The sequence below is a fragment of the Teleopsis dalmanni genome, chromosome X (genome assembly GCF_002237135.1).
Source record: "Teleopsis dalmanni isolate 2A chromosome X, ASM223713v2, whole genome shotgun sequence".
In the NCBI taxonomy this organism is placed as follows: domain Eukaryota; kingdom Metazoa; phylum Arthropoda; class Insecta; order Diptera; family Diopsidae; genus Teleopsis; species Teleopsis dalmanni.
The window spans coordinates 48,822,606-48,839,363 of record NC_051848.1 but is presented as its reverse complement, the minus strand read 5'-3'; the positions used below and the strand labels follow the sequence as shown (position 1 = coordinate 48,839,363).

At 26.3% G+C, this 16,758-nt stretch overlaps 3 protein-coding genes across 6 annotated transcripts; 2 read left to right on the top strand and 1 right to left on the bottom strand.

Annotated features, from left to right (window-relative positions):
- Positions 1–3,553: 3,553 nt before the first annotated feature.
- On the top strand, positions 3,554–5,492 carry LOC119687559 (peptide chain release factor 1). The gene is made up of 3 exons (XM_038101908.1): positions 3,554–4,071; positions 4,130–4,355; positions 4,765–5,492. The coding sequence occupies exons 1-3, from the start codon at positions 3,706–3,708 to the stop codon at positions 5,406–5,408; spliced, it is 1,236 nt and encodes a 411-aa protein (XP_037957836.1). The 5' UTR covers positions 3,554–3,705; the 3' UTR covers positions 5,409–5,492.
- LOC119687560 (exosome complex component RRP41) lies at positions 5,405–6,425 on the bottom strand. Its single transcript, XM_038101909.1, has one exon. It carries the CDS (start codon positions 6,304–6,306, stop codon positions 5,536–5,538), a length of 771 nt encoding a protein of 256 aa, XP_037957837.1. The 5' UTR covers positions 6,307–6,425; the 3' UTR covers positions 5,405–5,535.
- A 189-nt stretch (positions 6,426–6,614) lies between these two features.
- On the top strand, positions 6,615–16,469 carry LOC119687558 (uncharacterized protein C19orf47 homolog). 4 transcript variants are annotated; one of them, XM_038101904.1, is made up of 7 exons: positions 6,615–6,702; positions 10,226–10,397; positions 11,817–11,917; positions 12,005–12,193; positions 14,070–14,299; positions 14,368–14,668; positions 15,769–16,469. In XM_038101904.1, exons 1-7 carry the CDS (start codon positions 6,666–6,668, stop codon positions 16,080–16,082), a joined length of 1,344 nt encoding a protein of 447 aa, XP_037957832.1. In that variant the 5' UTR covers positions 6,615–6,665; the 3' UTR covers positions 16,083–16,469. The 4 variants fall into 4 exon arrangements, with proteins under 4 accessions (XP_037957832.1, XP_037957834.1, XP_037957833.1 ...); XM_038101906.1 differs by lacking the exon at positions 6,615–6,702 and adding an exon at positions 7,224–7,299; XM_038101905.1 differs by lacking the exon at positions 6,615–6,702 and adding an exon at positions 8,299–8,416.
- The last annotated feature ends 289 nt before the right edge of the window (positions 16,470–16,758 follow it).

Genomic DNA, 16,758 nt, shown 5'->3' with positions numbered 1-16,758 from the left:
AAATATTCTCAACACCTTCAATATCACTCATTAAGTGCGATAGTCCATTGCTCTATCTGTACCTACTTGACTTATTTTAGTTATGTTTAAAGATCTAAACAATAATAAAATACAAATTAATCTATATAACATATTAACAAACGACTAAGAAAAATTAAGTGTCTGCCTATTTTGGTGGGGCATTAAACTAACCATTTTACTAATAGAAGTAAACTTATATTTAGCAACTAAGCCAAGAGCAACAAATGATCAGTAACGAAGCCAAAATGATGATTTCAAAAAAATATCCTCACTTTTGTAAATTTTTTTTATGGAGTCAATAAAATGTTAAAATGTTCACAATTAGCAACTATAAGCGAGCAACTTGTTGTTTTTTACCACACTTAAAAACTACCGAATGTACCTAATATCAAAACATGGTCTTAAAAGCTGTTGACATATTTAGACTCTGTATCCACTCGGAATATTTTTAATATTTACTAATAAAATTTCTTACACATTAGGTTTCAGTTCGAGGTATATTTCGAGGTATAACAGAAATGCTCCAATAGAACATGTGTCGTTTAAAAATTAACATGCAAAGCAAAAACAAAATTCGTTAAAATATGTCCACTTTTCTGAAAGTGATTAATGAATCAGCTACTCGCATTACAATGGTGACAATTCTTAAAACTGAACTACTCCCAATTATTTTTGGAAGAAAATGGAAAATTCCAGTCAAATGACAGAGGAGTTTCTTTATTATTTACAACTGTCGCGATTCTTAATAAGTGAACTTAAATATTTTAAAAAAGTAATTTTTTTTAATTACATTTGTGAAAATAACTAACAGTTCAGTAATTGTGAAGCAGACATTCGTTGAATATTTATTAAGGAATTTATAAGTTCTGTATTATGTTCATAAAAAAATTCAACTCAACTCAAAATTCAACATTCGTTATAATAAGAGCAAAACATAAAAGATAATTACAGGAAAAATAAAACAGTATTAAATACTGCTCATTTAGCATTAACTAGTAATGTTAGAAGTCCGAAAAATATATAAACAAATTTATTAACGATCTTGTATTACCTTCTAAAGAGCTAGAGCTATAAACAATTTTAAATATTTGTTTAATACATCCTCCTTCTCTCTCTTTGTATCCTCCTTCTTCCTCTCTTTTTCGCCATTATTGTGGATAAAGTAATGATACCAAGTTATTTTTAAGCGACCAGAAGTTGTGCTATTGGAGCATTTATGTCAAAAGAATATACCATCTACACTTGCCATTACCATTGACTTACATATGCAAACCAGCCGTAGGAGAGATAGACACTAGATTTATATATTTAATAGCAACCTATGAAAATCGTTATATTTTAAAATATATATTCTAATATTAATTAATATTTCACAAGTATATTTTAATTTACATATCTAGTAATATAATTTTACATTATATATTAAAATCAAAATTATTTAAGTATTTAAAATGTTACCTTTAATTATTATCTATTTATGAAAGAAATATTTTAAAATAATTGTTACAATTTCAATTTTTCTTATAAGATGAAAAACATCGCTTATAATACACTTCAACTGATAATGATTTATTATAATACATTTAGAAAACTTTATTTTTTTAATGTACTTATACGCTGCCCAACCTCGCCCTAACAAACATCAAGTCCACCTCAGGACACACAGGAAGATATACTGACCTACGGTCCGTCATTAATTAAAAGATAAATAAACGATATGAATTCTTGCATAGTTAAAGCCTAGTGTGGGGCAGAGATAAACCTCCTAGCCACTAACTAAAGAAACCACAACAACAACAACAACTTATTCAAAATGCTGGAGATTTTGTTATATTGTAGTAAGCTTAATGTAAATGAAACATTTTGTTTTGTGAATTTCTCAGACAGACTAATCTTTTCTATGCACAAATGAATGGGGATATCTGTTTATAATGTATATTGAAAAAGTTTAATGGAAGATTCAAATACAACTAACTCCATATTTTAGTTTAGTTTAATTAATATTACATTTCAACTGAAATAATAATTGAATTGGTTTTATTATAAATGAAATTACACTAAATTGACTATATTGCAATTTACTAAGTAAATTTCATTAACCATACAAAGAGCTTCCGTGCTTTTTAACTTACTTTAAAATATAGTAAACAAAATTTGACCAAAATTATAGCAAAAATTACGAATGCAACATTGGATATGATCGAAATTTGATATATTTGACACAAAACACATAATGTAAATATAAACAAAAAATCAGGCTAAATGTAAACATAAATCAATAAAAGCTAAGAATTTTTTAAAATATTTCTTTTTTATAAATAAAATATATAATTGATATATAAAAATTAGTTTATATATAAAATATATATTTGATATCATTATACAAAGTCATATATTATTTAATAAAAAAATATTCATTACAGTTAGATATCAGGATAGATAATTATTAAGAGCTCCTTAGATTGTATAGTGCATTTATAATGTTTGTAATTCAACAAAATAATATGTTATTAACATTAAGAAAAAAAAAACAAATGTTATGTTTATTATTAATATAGTTATGGTGTATTTTATTTTTAATTTATTTTATAACTTTATTTATTATCAATATACCATAGTTGTAGTGCATTTTATTTTTAATTTACAAGTTATTGGTGTTATTATTAGTTGGAATAAAATTTACTGAAACATAAATTGTATTTTTTTTATAAATCATTGCACGTTATTTTCTATATGCAACAACTGCTACGTTCATGTTATGAACAATATTACAAACAATATATATTAAATTATTCAAATTTTTTGCGTTTTTTTTAATGTCAGGTGTTTACAATTAAAATGTAAACAAATAAAAGCTCGACAACTACAAATTTTTGACACATAAAAGATTTTTTCCCATTCCTTAAGTAACTTGTGCTGTTGTAAACGACAAAAAGCTCAATGTTACTAAGTAATTTATAAAGAAAGCAGTGGAAACGTAATATTAGTGAAATGTGTTATAAAGATATGTGGCAAACACATTATAGTTACTGCTGTTTCACTATGTATAATATTATAGTTGCTGGTGTAGTTTGCTATATAAAGTCAAATAAAATAACACAATGTGTGATTTGGTTTTACTTCTTTATTTCTCAATCATCATAATACCAGCTATAGATGACCATGCAAACGTCACAAATTATAAATGACACAGTCACAACATTGACCAGCGCAACGCCATCTAGCGTTGCAACTAACCTAATAGTCTCGTGTCCATAAGTATTTAGTGTGTCCTCTCAAAAGCAAGAGGAAAAAAGCATATAATTACGTGTAAAACAATAAATGCTTGCAAAATAATAAACATTTACAACATAAATTTATAAATAGTGTGTCCTCTCAAAAGCAAGAGGAAAAAAGCATATAATTACGTGTAAAACAATAAATGCTTGCAAAATAATAAACATTTACAACATAAATTTAAAAGTATTTTGATAACAAAGTAGTAACACAGAAGTACCACAGATATATGCAACAAACATTTGTCATACTTAAAGCTAACACTTAACAACACTGGATAACACATGTGTACATATGTTTTTTTTCCGGTTCAATCATATGTTTGTTTATTTATGTTGTAACTATTGACAAATTAATTCTAAGGAGGTTTTATAGTTTTAAGAAAAATATAATAAAATACTGACAACAATGTCTCTAAAATTCTTGCTAAAATGCGTACAATTTCAGCGCACTTTTTTAGAGATTAATAAGCGATTGCCAAGCTTCGCTTACAGTTCCACTACGGCTGCGATTAAGAGCGCTGAAAGTTCAGATGTCACAAACTTTCATAATGAGAAACTACAAAAGTATTTAGAAACGTTACGAGAAGAGTTTTACAAATTACGTGTACAGCCCACAAATGATGTGCAAATCCATCAACGAATTGGAAAATTAAATAAGATTGTACATAACTTGGAGCAATATCGTGCCATTAAGAGTAATATGGTCTCAGCGGAAGATATGGCAAAAGAAAAAGACGATGATATGTTAAGCCTTATGAAAGAAGAAAATGAAGTAATTATTATTTAGTGCTATCGGCAATAATAAATATATAATAATGTTCGTTATTTAGGTTTATTCAGATTTATTGAAAAAAGCAGAAGCGCAAATTATGATTGAATTATTAAATTTTACTGATAGTGATACATGCGGTTCTATAATATTTGAAGTAAATGCTGGTGCTGGCGGTCAGGAAGCTATGTTGTTTGCTAACGACTTGTATGAAATGTATATAAATTATCTTGAAAACAATGGCTGGGATTATGATGTGCTAGATCATGTAACAACGGATATTGGAGGTGATGCATTATAACTTCATATTACATACATAAAGTTCGTTTGTGTATTTAAATTTACATTATCATTGCAGTGTAATAGGACCATTTTTTTGTAGAGATCATTGACAAATATTTAAATTATATAAATTTAACTTTAATTTAAATAAGAGAAATTCTTAATAACAGGTTCAATTAGCAAAACAAATAAAAAACAAATTTTAGAGTTTTTTCTTGAAAACCAGCTTAAAGAATCTTTAGTATATAGTTTCACAAAACTTTTAATCTAAATAGAGGAAAATCTTAGATCAACGATAATAATAGTAGTTGCACTAAAATTTTACTTCATATGTAGTGTATATTAACATAATTGGTTTTATAATATAGTAAATTTGTTTCAAATATTTTTGTTCAAACATTATACTATTTTTAGGACTTCGTAATGCTAATGTGATCATTAATAGCAGAGAGGCTTTTAACAATTTACGTTTTGAAGCTGGTGTACATCGCGTCCAAAGAATACCTGCCACAGAAAAAGCAGGACGCATTCACACAAGTACAGTATCTGTTACTGTAATACCTCGACCAGACGATAAAGAAATACAAATATCTGAAAAGGATTTAAAAATTGAAACAAAGCGTGCCAGTGGTGCCGGCGGACAACATGTCAACACTACAGATTCAGCCGTACGCATAGTACATTTGCCAACGGGTCTGAGTGTGGAAAGCCAAACTGAACGTTCTCAATTAAAAAATCGTGAGATTGGTTTAAAACGTCTCCAAGCTATACTTATTAAAAGGCAATATGAAAGTACATTAGCAACCACGCAGGCGACACGAAGAGCACAACAGGGAAATTTAAATCGAAACGAAAAAATTCGAACCTATAACTTTGTGCAAGACAGAGTTACTGACCACCGCATATCCAATGGCACAACCCATAATCTTAGGGAATTTCTTCAAGGAGGAGAACAATTAAATGAATTTATATCTCGTATTGCAATCGACCATCGCAAATATGTGCTAGCTGAAGTCCTCACAAATTGGCAGGAGCCCAAAGAAAAAAACAGCAGTTAAATTTATCGAATTGTAATGTAGTTAAAAATTAATGTAATAACTTGTTATATTTGGTTTTTAAAAAATATAAATTTCTTTTCTATATACCAGACTTTAAATACATATTTACTCTGCAATTTGACCGAAATTACATATCAGGCTCAGCCTCAGCATCAGTTATTGCCATTACGTTTTCAACGTGCTTGCGTACTTGCACATCTATCATAGCAAGGATTTCTCTACAGCCATCCAACGCTTCTTCTAATACTCTTTCAAAATTTTCCACGTGAAATCTTTGTGACATTTCGGCAAATAACACTCTGTTTGAACTGCTAAGCAATGCTACTGTTACTGGTGCTGCACCTGCAGTTATTTCAACATGTGCAATATCGCGTATTATTTCTCCACTCGGAGTAACTGCAGCGGAGCACGCAGTTACATATTCTCTCATATCGACTCCTGCATCAATAAATGCTAACATTGCACAATTCACAGCAGTAGCAATGTGTCCACCATCAATTTGTAACACTTCGATGACAACGTCGAATGTGTAGTTGAGGTATTTTTTATTTATTATTACGGCCATCATTGCTTGTTGTACATAACGTGCTATTTCGTTGGTTTCACAATCTCCGGCACTGTACACTTTTCGGATAGCTTTACAAAAACTTGCTATACTAACTATGCAATTTATTTCAACATCCAAATCAACAGATGAAGTTGCTTTTTTCTCCGAATTTCTGTTAGGGCCATAAACAGCCACAAGTACTTTCGTGCAGCCTTGCTCTAAGTACGCGCTGCCATGAGGCTCTACGAATACGCCTAATTTCGTGCGAAATTGTCGGAATTCAAGTGGTCGGCGGCCATCAATTCGCATACCGAATTCATTTAATAAATCATATACGGTAAAATGTTCCATTTTTTAATAAGTTCAAAAATAAATTTTATCTAAATATATAAAACAAAATTTTAATTCAAATGTACGAATTATTTACAAACTTTCTGACAGTTTTGGCAATAGCTTGTCATTATTTGACAGTTCTTTGACATGAAAAAAATCATTATTTGTGGGTTTTAAATGCACAAGCATGCAGTAATAAAAACGAAGTCCATCTATATTCAAGTTATTCATTTTAAAATAATAAAAAATCATTAAAAAATCAATAAGAATACATAAATAAATTTGTTTTGTACAAATATAAAAAAAATTAATTGTTTTTTGTTTAAATTTTTCTTAATTGCGAAAAGTTAACTTGAAATTTTAATAAAGGCGCCAATATGCAAACTTCGGATGACAACAATAATTCATTTACCAGTAAGTAGCATAAATATAATTAAATTATACAATATAATAGATGAGAATTAATTGTTTTAAAGGATTAATCTTGATAGGAATACGATATTATTATCCAAAATTTGTTTCTTACAACAAATTTTGAATTTATGTGCGAGTTTTCTACTTTGTGTTATAAACAGCATGAGAATAGATTTCATTTGCATTTGTTTAGATAATTTTTTACATAATATATCAAATATATATACATATTTATAAAATTATAATTTAAAATGTACGAACTATTTACAAATTTTCTGACAGTTTTGGCAATAGCTTGTCATTATTTGACAGTTCTTTGACATGAAAAAAAATCATTATTTGTGGATTTTAAATGCACAAGCAAGCAGTAATAAAAACGAAGTACGCCTATATTTAAGTTATTCTTTTTGAAATAGTAAGATATCATTATAAAATCAATAAGAATATATAAATAAAATTTTTTTTGTATAGATATAAAGTATAAAGTAAATTAATTGGTTTAAGTTTAAGTTTTTCATAATTGCAAAAAGTTAAATTGAAATTTTAACAAAGGCGCCAATATGCAAACTGTGGATGACGATAATCACTTATTTACCAGTAAGTCGCAAATATATAATTAAATTGTACAATATAATAGATGAGAATTAAATATTTTAAAGAATTCATTAATCTTGATAATCTTAATCTTGAAAATGATGTTATTATCCAAAATTTGTTGCAACAAATTTTGAATTTATGTGCGAGTCTTGTACTTCGTGTTAAAAATAGCATGAAAAGAAAATCCATATGCATTTGTTTAAATAATCTTATATGTAATATATTAAATAAATATAAATTAAATAAAATTTAAATTTAAAATGTACGAATTATTTACAAACTTTTTGACAGTTTTGGCAATAGCTTTACGTCATTATTTGACAGTTCTTTGACATGAAAAAAAATCATTATTTGTGGATTTTAAATGCACAAGCATGCAGTAATAAAAACGAAGTACGCCTATATTTAAGTTATTCTTTTTGAAATAGTAAGATATCATCACAAAATCAATAAGAATATATAAATAATTTTTTTTTTTGTGTAGATATAAAGTATAAAGTAAACTAATTGGTTTTAGTTTAAGTTTTTCATAATTGCTAAAAGTTAAATTGAAATTTCAACAAAGGCGCCAATATGCAAACTTCGGATGACAATAATTACTCATTTACCAGTAAGTCGCAAATATATAATTAAATTGTACAATATAATAGGTGTAATTTGAATGCTTTAAAGAATTCATTAATCTTGATAATCTTAATCTTGAAAATGATTTATTATACAAAATTTGTTACAACAAATATTAAATAAATATATATGAAATAAAGTTGTAATTTAAAATGTACGAATTATTTACAAACTTTCTGGCAGTTTTGGCAATAGCTTTACGTCATTATTTGACAGTTCTTTGACATGAAAAAAATCATTATTTGTGGGTTTTAAATGCACAAGCATGCAGTAATAAAAACGAAGTAGGTCTATATTCAAGTTATTCATTTTAAAATAATAAAAAATTATTAAAAAATCAATAACAATATATAAACAAATATAGTTTTGTATAAATATAAAATAAATTAATTGTGTTTAGTTTGAGTATTTCTTAATTGCAAAAAGTTAAATTGAAATTTTAACCAAGGCGCCAATATGCAAACTTCGGATGACAATAATTACTCATTTACCAGTAAGTCACAAATATATAATTAAATTGTACAATATAATAGATGAGAATTAAATATTTTAAAGAATTCATTAATCTTGATAATCTTAATCTTGAAAATTATATTATCCAAAATTTGTTTGTAACAGTAGAGTCAGATTTAGTAGATTTAGTAGAGTCAGTTGATAATTGAAAAATATAAGTATAAATTTGTTTTAACAAGTTAAAAAAGTCGCCGCATAATAATAAACAATTAATTAAATATTCTACAATATTTGGTTATATAGAATACTATAAAATATAATAATAAAAGAAATAAAAATTAATTTATAAGGTTTTATTGTTTCGCTTCTGCCTTTTTATTAAAAAAAATTAGTTGAATGTTTTGATGCCATTTTGCGTACGTGTCTTGAAGATAACATGCGCCCATGATTTGCAGAACGAACTCATTCGGTTGAAAATATAGCACTACTCGCGTAGCTAAATATTTAATATTTCTACATATTTACTTTTGTACTATTCTTGAGTATACAAATACAGAAATATATAAGCAAATGTTTTATTTGAAAAATTAGAGCTTTTTTCCGAAAGTTTTTAAATTAAAAATAGTTTTATATATTGTTTTTGGGTTCTATATATTAAGACTCGATTTTTGAAATATTGTAGCCATGATATATACATTTAATTGTGTTGACATTGAACCTACTATTTCTACGATTAAAAAGTATTTATTATTGTTTTAAAATCAATTAGATTGGTACATAAAAGACGTACTAAATTAAAAATGCTACCATAGGCTATATAATTAAATACAGTAAGCATTACTGAAGAATAACTTAAAGCAATGTATTCAGTGTATGCGGAATCTTGTACTTTCAATTTTGTTTCTAATTTTTTTTAATGACATTATAATAATCAGTATGAATAAAAATTGAAAAATTTGGTGTGTTACTTATAAAGTCACCACTCTCTCTCTTAATGTGATGATTACACCACATCAACACAATACGGCCACAATAGTACATTTTATTGCAAGCATGCAACATTATTTTTCAGAATATATCTTGTAATAAATAAAACAAAAAATAAAAAAAATTATTGCATTGACAGAGTTTAAATTTACCAACACATATCAGTATGAACCATTATTAGATTTTGTAAAATTTTCCAACACTCAATTGTCAACAATTGATGCATACAAAAACGTCAACCAGACAAGCAGTTGAGGATCTGCCTTGCTTTTTGAAAGATAAGCAGTAGCATATACTTAAAATTTATTCTCTGCTTGACATTACTAGTACCTTCAATCGGTAAATATTTTAATAGCGGGAGATAAAGTAGTTCGGTGCAAGGTGCAGAGATAAAGGAGTTTGTGTTTAAAATATCTTAACGCATTTAATTAAAAATAAACTGTTAAAGCTAAACAAAAAGTGTAATTACAAATCTGATAATATAAAATTTTAATTGAGAGCTAAAATTTTTCTCTGGAATTTTATGTTTACAAACTGAGAGAAGCTGCAATAAATTTTGACAACTGTCAAAATTTTTTTGTTATAGTCTTAATGGCGGTGCATATATATTAGAAAAATAAAGGTTTTTGATTGTGAAATGAAATAAATACACGCCAATATATTAATAAGTATTTATTAAATTAGAAGCTTTAACGAGCTAGTTCAAGAAAATACAAAAATGTCAAACACAGCTGCTGGTAAGAATTTTGCATTCTTAGCGTTGTTAGTATATTTTTCTTTAATTAAATTCAGTTAATAGTACATGTAATTTTTTATTTACTATATATTTTAAAGTAAATAACTAATATTTACTATTTTTCAGGAATGTGGGTTAATTTCTTTAACGCAGCTGGCGTACCTTCGCCGGCAGCCGCTTCCTATGCTCACATTTTCGTGGAAAACAGAATTCAAATGGATATGCTTGATGATTTAAATAAGGAACATTTGCGCGAAATGGGAATTCTTCTCATGGGCGACATAATTGCAATATTAAGGTAATTTCAATGACACAATTTATATGTGTAAGATTCGAGATCATTTGGGCAATGGAACGTGGACTAAAAATTCTTAAGTTTTGCTAAGTCTGTTTTGGGTTGAGTCATTGTCTCCTAATCAACAACTGTTATTTTGGAATACTGAAATGATGTTAGCAAAACAAATGTTATGATAAAATAATGACCATTAAAATGTCTCATATTGCATGTTTATCTGTACTTGTCAGTCGAACGCTCCTAACGGTGACTGTGTTTTATGCATTGTGCTTAAATGTTCACATAAACAAAAGTATGAACAAACAACAGACATATTTTTGCTTTAAAATAACTTATAAAACATTTGTGAAATCTTATACGCAATTGCATTTTTTCACTTTATCTGTGTATATGTCTATTGAAAGTTGCTATACTTACCAATAGGTATGACTATGCTATATATATATTCGTTGGCAAATATGTTTATATATAACAAAAAAAGGGGTCGTTGTTTTGAGTTGTGATATATGTTTGTCTATTTATTTATTTATTGTCTTTTCATAACTAAGATTTAAGTTAACAAAAGAGTTAATATGTCTTTTAAGTCCACTTCCACCGTACATTATAGTTCTTAGGCGCGACCAGGACTGCAAGCTGAAACCAATTGTCTTTAGATAACCAAGCACTTCTCGGTTCTTCCAATGCGGATTACAACAAAAACAACAACCATATATGCTAATTAAATATAACTATTGTTATTGTTGTAACTATATATAACTTGTTGTTGTAAGCTGAAGGATTCTTTTCTGGTTTTGTTTTTTGTTGGGAGGGGCGAGTGCCATTATGTTGTATAATCATGAATGTTTTAAATTTTGAAATTACGATTTTTATTCATTTATTTTATTTGCATTTTTAATTCTGTTACGAAAAATGAGTAAAATTCTTAAATAAATTTAAAATATCTTTCCCGTCGTATTATAAATGTTTGGATAATAGAAAAAACTTTCCACGATCACTTAAATCCAGTGAAAACCGGTCACCTAGAGATACTAACAATGAATGTAAATATCATCTGACTGAATTCATGTTAAGGTGCATATTTAAAGGCACTTTTGAGAAGCTAACAAAAATAAATTATAATATAGACTTCATATTTATTAATGTTGTTAGTTTGTATATCATTATGCTTCACGACTATCTTTCCGTTTTGTCCATCTAATATTTTAATTAATAAGTTTAATACGTTGTTTATTGCTTTATTTGGTGGTATAGTATAGTTATATCTGGTGGTATATGTTATAGTATATACCAATCTTAGATAACCTTAGGATACTTCTGCAAATATGTAAATTCAGAGAACAAAAAACATTCGTATTTATTTATTTATAAATTTATATATTTATATTTTTTTAATTTTTTTAATTTTTTGTTTTCATTTTGAAGACACTCCAAGAATGTGACTGAAGAGAGAGCCCGCAAAAAGGTGATGAATACAGAGGATTTTGATTTGGTTAAACCAACTTTAAAAATATCTACTAAAAATGGTACGTATAAGCATTAATATGATATGTAGTATATATGATATAAATATATTACTATAACTAATATAATATCTTATTGTGCTTTTCTAGATAAGCCCACTGTCAGTTCCACAGTAACTTGTGAGAAATTAATTAGTGTTGGGAATGGAAACAGCACTAGAGAGAGTAATACTAGCGGTACCATTAACAGTGGTGTTATATCTAAAGTATCGTCTGAACGTAACATTGTAATGAATGAAAAGTCGTCCACACGTCGTTTGGTTGTTGCTGATACGAAAGGTAAATATGAAGTACTCGATGTAAGGACAGTTTCAGTAACGAGTCCCGATTAACCACAATACGAATAATGTATATTTTATATATTTTCGATTTTATTATTTTTTATATATTTTAACGCATATAGAGTTTATACGTTTATAGCTTAGATTCAAGACTATCATAACTGTTTTCAGTTATTGTAACGAACATGCAACCACAGATTACAGAATAACATTGAAACATCAATATTGAAAATTTGTGGATTAATAATAATTAATTATGATCATATTCGCTTATCTATGAGATTCAGTCATATTTCTTTGTTAATCTTGAAGTTAAGGTGCTTTAACATTCAAGTTAACTATTCCAATTGCTATGCCGGTCCTTACTGTTACAACTCTAATAACAGCATGTTTGTGCAATAATTAAAATATGTGTTTATATAAAAATTATATGTTAAAATATATATATTTATATTTAAATAATAAGAATATATATTATTCAATATCATGTATATTATATTTATATTCTATATATGTATGATATATATATACATATATATATATATATATGTATATAATATTTATATTAAATATATATATATACGATATTTATAGTAGTATTATTAGCTTTATTTTTACTTCATTTTAAATTTGTTGTATTACATAAAAATTAATAACAATTATATTATATATATAAAGCTTAGCCATAGCTGGCTTTTTAGCCGTCTGCCGGATATGATATTTATATTATATATATGTATATATATGTATATATGATATATATAGATATATATGATATTTATATTATATATATTTACGATGTATATATTTACGATGTATATATTATATATATATTATATATATATTATATATATATTATATATATATTATATATAATATATATATAATTATATATATATTATATATATATTATATATATATTATATATATATTATATATATACTGCATATTTACAATTTTAGTAACATGTTTATTTTTCTTTAAACCCTGTATTTTAAGGGTTTATTTAAACTTTTGTCCCTGAGTGTATATCTATATTAAATATATATTTGCTGATTTTATTTATATAATAATAGATAATATATGAAAATGTGATATAAGTTAATATAATAAATATTGCTTTTTTTTTTGTTATTATACATTTATAAATGAGTTTATTGTATATCTAGCCAGCTACAATTATTGCACTATAACTTCATTCAATAACTAGGTTAAGTTCATTTAAATTGAGTATGGTCAGTTATAACTTAATTAAGGTAGGTCAGCAGATTTGGCCTATCAATTGGTTATTGTATATTAACAATGTTACATTTAAATTTTGTTTTTATATCTTGGTAAATAAAAAAACTTTAGTTTTATGAGCTTATTAAACGGTCATTGAAATCGTAAGTGTAAATAAAGCTTTCAAATATATATAAATATGTATTAATTTTTTTATTGTATTCATATGCAATTTTTGAATTATAATTACACATTAATGAATTCATTTATTAAAAGTAATTTAGTTTGTTTAAAATGAGAAGAAAATACATCAATTTACATACATATATAGTGGAAACACTTCAAACGTATGCTCTATTGAATCAACAATTTTTCCAAAGCCGAATTTTCTTTATCTTTAATTATACAACCTAAATTCTCTTAGTCTGACACCTAACTTCAAAGTATAAAAATTGGATGGCGATGAGTATCTGCTCAACAGAGTTTTCACTGTATACGTTTGCTGTATGATTGTTCTACATAATAAAAAATGTGTGAAATAAGTGCTTTCCAGTAGTATTTTTAGAGAAAATTCATTAAAAATTTTCTTTATTTAATGTTTATTTTTTTAGTTTATATTATTAATGTTTTTTATATATATTAATATATTTCAGTATATTCTGATGAAATAACAGTTGGTCAAGGTAGCGTTTTTGACCGCATATCAAATAAAGCTAAAACTCCTAAGCCACCAGAAAATGAGAATGTTCGTATTACAATGAGCGGACCCGGTGCAAAACCTACAAGCACATCAATATTTTCACGCTTAGGTAAAAAGTCAACAGATGAACCCTCCACAGTGACAAAGCACTTAAAGCCAATCCTAAAAAACTCCCAGAAGAAGGTAAAGACATAAAAATATTTTTTTTATTTTATTTATATTAATAATTAAAATTTTATTTCTTTTGACAGAGCTTGTCATCAATAGTTAAGGCTAAAACTATAACAAATCCAACTTCTCAAAATATGTACGTTGTTAGAACAGTACCTGTAAAGCGGGATAGCGATGATGATTATAATAATGAAGATGCAATGGACACGGATTCTGTTGGTAGTAGTGAAAAAATTGTTAAATTTGCAGAAACTGCAGAAGTCCGCGAAATATATTCTCCGCGTCGTAAACCTAAGCGTGGAGGTGTCAACAATAATACTGAAATAGACTTGGGCTACGGATCTGGAATCCGCAGCAGCATTAAATCGCGTCTTGGGATGAGTAAGTTTATTATTTTCATCATTGTTAATATTATTTTTAATATTATTAGTATTATTATTAATATTATTAGTATTATTATTAATATTAATATTATTATTATGAATTTTATCATTATTAATATTATTATTATTAATGTTATTATTATTAATATTATCTTTATTAATATTATTATTATTAATATTATTATTATTTTTATTAATATTATCGTTATTAATGTTATTAAAATTATTTCTATTATTAATATTATTATTAATATTATTATTAGTAATATTATTATTATTATTCTCTATTTATATTTATTGTCATTAATCAAGATAAATTTAAGTTAATTATAGGTAAGAATAGAATATTGTTTTATATCTTCAATACTCAAAATTACTTTATAAAGCAGAAAGTGTAGTAAATGGTATATACTAAAGTCTTAAATATTAAATCTTACGTCTTAAATAAATATTAAATATTCGGGCTGTTCATATTTTGATGCTTGAATACAAGGTTTGATTATTTGTTGCTATATCTATTTATATAGAATAAAACAAAAATCTTACGGTGCTTAAGGCGTGTTTCAACTGCTTGAGCAGCTAGAATTTTGAATATCCAAATGTGTGAATCTAAGTAAACTATACATAAAGTCCTCTTGGTGTATTTGGTGTTTTTAAATGTTTTCTGATATCTGTAGTTAAATTTGTAATTGGAAAATTTATTTGTTATCCTGTACTATCATTCTGTAATAAGTATGGGATTTTAAATAAGTGGTATTGTAATGTTGGTGTTAATGGATTAGTTTAGGTTACGTTGATTTGACAGACTATAATGGAATATAACGACAGTCAGTTATTGTAGTTAGCGACTGTCAGTTGATCGCGCGTTCATGCTGCTTTGATGTGAATTAAGTTATCTATTAATCTATAAAATAAAAACGTTCTCTGAAGTATTATTGTTAAATAATTCTCAATATTAATTTATTTTTAATGACATAATGTTCGTTAGTTTGTTAAAATATTTTATAGAATTAAAAATATAAATATAAATTTATATAAATATTTAAAAGTATATATATAAATAAATAACGTATGTTTTTGTTTTTGTTTTCCTTATAGATGGCAGACTTCATAGTGCTAAGAAATCATATAATTTAAAAGCTTCGACAACAAGACGCCTTAGCCCTATAAGTTCAAAAACCGTTAGATTGAAGTCTGATGAAATATTACTAAATAAAGATACATCTGTGCTAAGCCGTTTGGGTTCAAAGACTTCTGTTGATAATCACGCAATGTCCTCGCTATCTCATCGTATTGGTAAAGTTAGTTTGTCTTCACAAACTTCTCCACCGCAAGGCCAAAAATCAGGGGATAGTTCAAGCTCGCGGCAAGAACCAAAACCATCGGTTTTCGATCGTTTAGGTTTTCATTAAAATTAAGGTTTTCTAAATTTAATTAAATTAAACTAAAACAAAAACAAAAACAAAAGCAAAAAAAAAAAATAATGTATGCAAAAATGTTTATCGATTTCATGATCATTAAGAAAATCTTATGTTAATTTTGATTTTTAAGTCTCAATGTGTGCAATCTTGCAATAGTTGGCAGTTTGTTCAGCTTGCAATATTGACAATATAATTTTCATACCACATTAAAAATAAGCCTAGCGTTTTTGTTATTGTCTTAATGATTATTTAAGTCATTTTGTTAAAAGTTTTACACACGAGTTTGTAAGAAAAACTTTATCGTTTAATTATTTTTGCATATCATTATTTTGCATATAAAAATTGATGAAAACTTCGTTTTTAAAAAACGGTTACACAAATTCATTTTTAATTTTTTTTAAATATTTAATTTAATTCAAAATATTTAATTTAATTTAAAATATTTAATTTAAACAATTTCTTTTAAACATTTAATTTAATTTAACTTTTTTGGCAAGACGTACTACATTGTGAACACGCGTTGTATTGTGTCATTTTTTATAAATGATACATTCAATTAATTCTCTTTTTTTTGTTTTTGTTCTTATAATATCATATATATACCTTATGACCCATAGTTCCTTAAAATCTGATTGTTGTTGTAATTTGAGCTGTTGATGGTTACATA

Excerpts from the sequence above, each read along its gene's own strand:
- LOC119687558 (XM_038101904.1), top strand. The coding sequence starts at position 6,666 with ATGCAAACTTCGGATGACAACAATAATTCATTTACCA. Across the intron at positions 6,703-10,225 it reads CAACAATAATTCATTTACCA|GAATGTGGGTTAATTTCTTT; the intron begins GTAAGTAGCATA and ends ACTATTTTTCAG. Across the intron at positions 12,194-14,069 it reads GGTTGTTGCTGATACGAAAG|TATATTCTGATGAAATAACA; the intron begins GTAAATATGAAG and ends AATATATTTCAG.
- LOC119687559 (XM_038101908.1), top strand. The coding sequence starts at position 3,706 with ATGTCTCTAAAATTCTTGCTAAAATGCGTACAATTTCAGCGCACTTTT. Across the intron at positions 4,072-4,129 it reads TTATGAAAGAAGAAAATGAA|GTTTATTCAGATTTATTGAA; the intron begins GTAATTATTATT and ends TTCGTTATTTAG. Across the intron at positions 4,356-4,764 it reads TGTAACAACGGATATTGGAG|GACTTCGTAATGCTAATGTG; the intron begins GTGATGCATTAT and ends TACTATTTTTAG.
- LOC119687560 (XM_038101909.1), bottom strand. The coding sequence starts at position 6,306 with ATGGAACATTTTACCGTATATGATTTATTAAATGAATTCGGTATGCGA.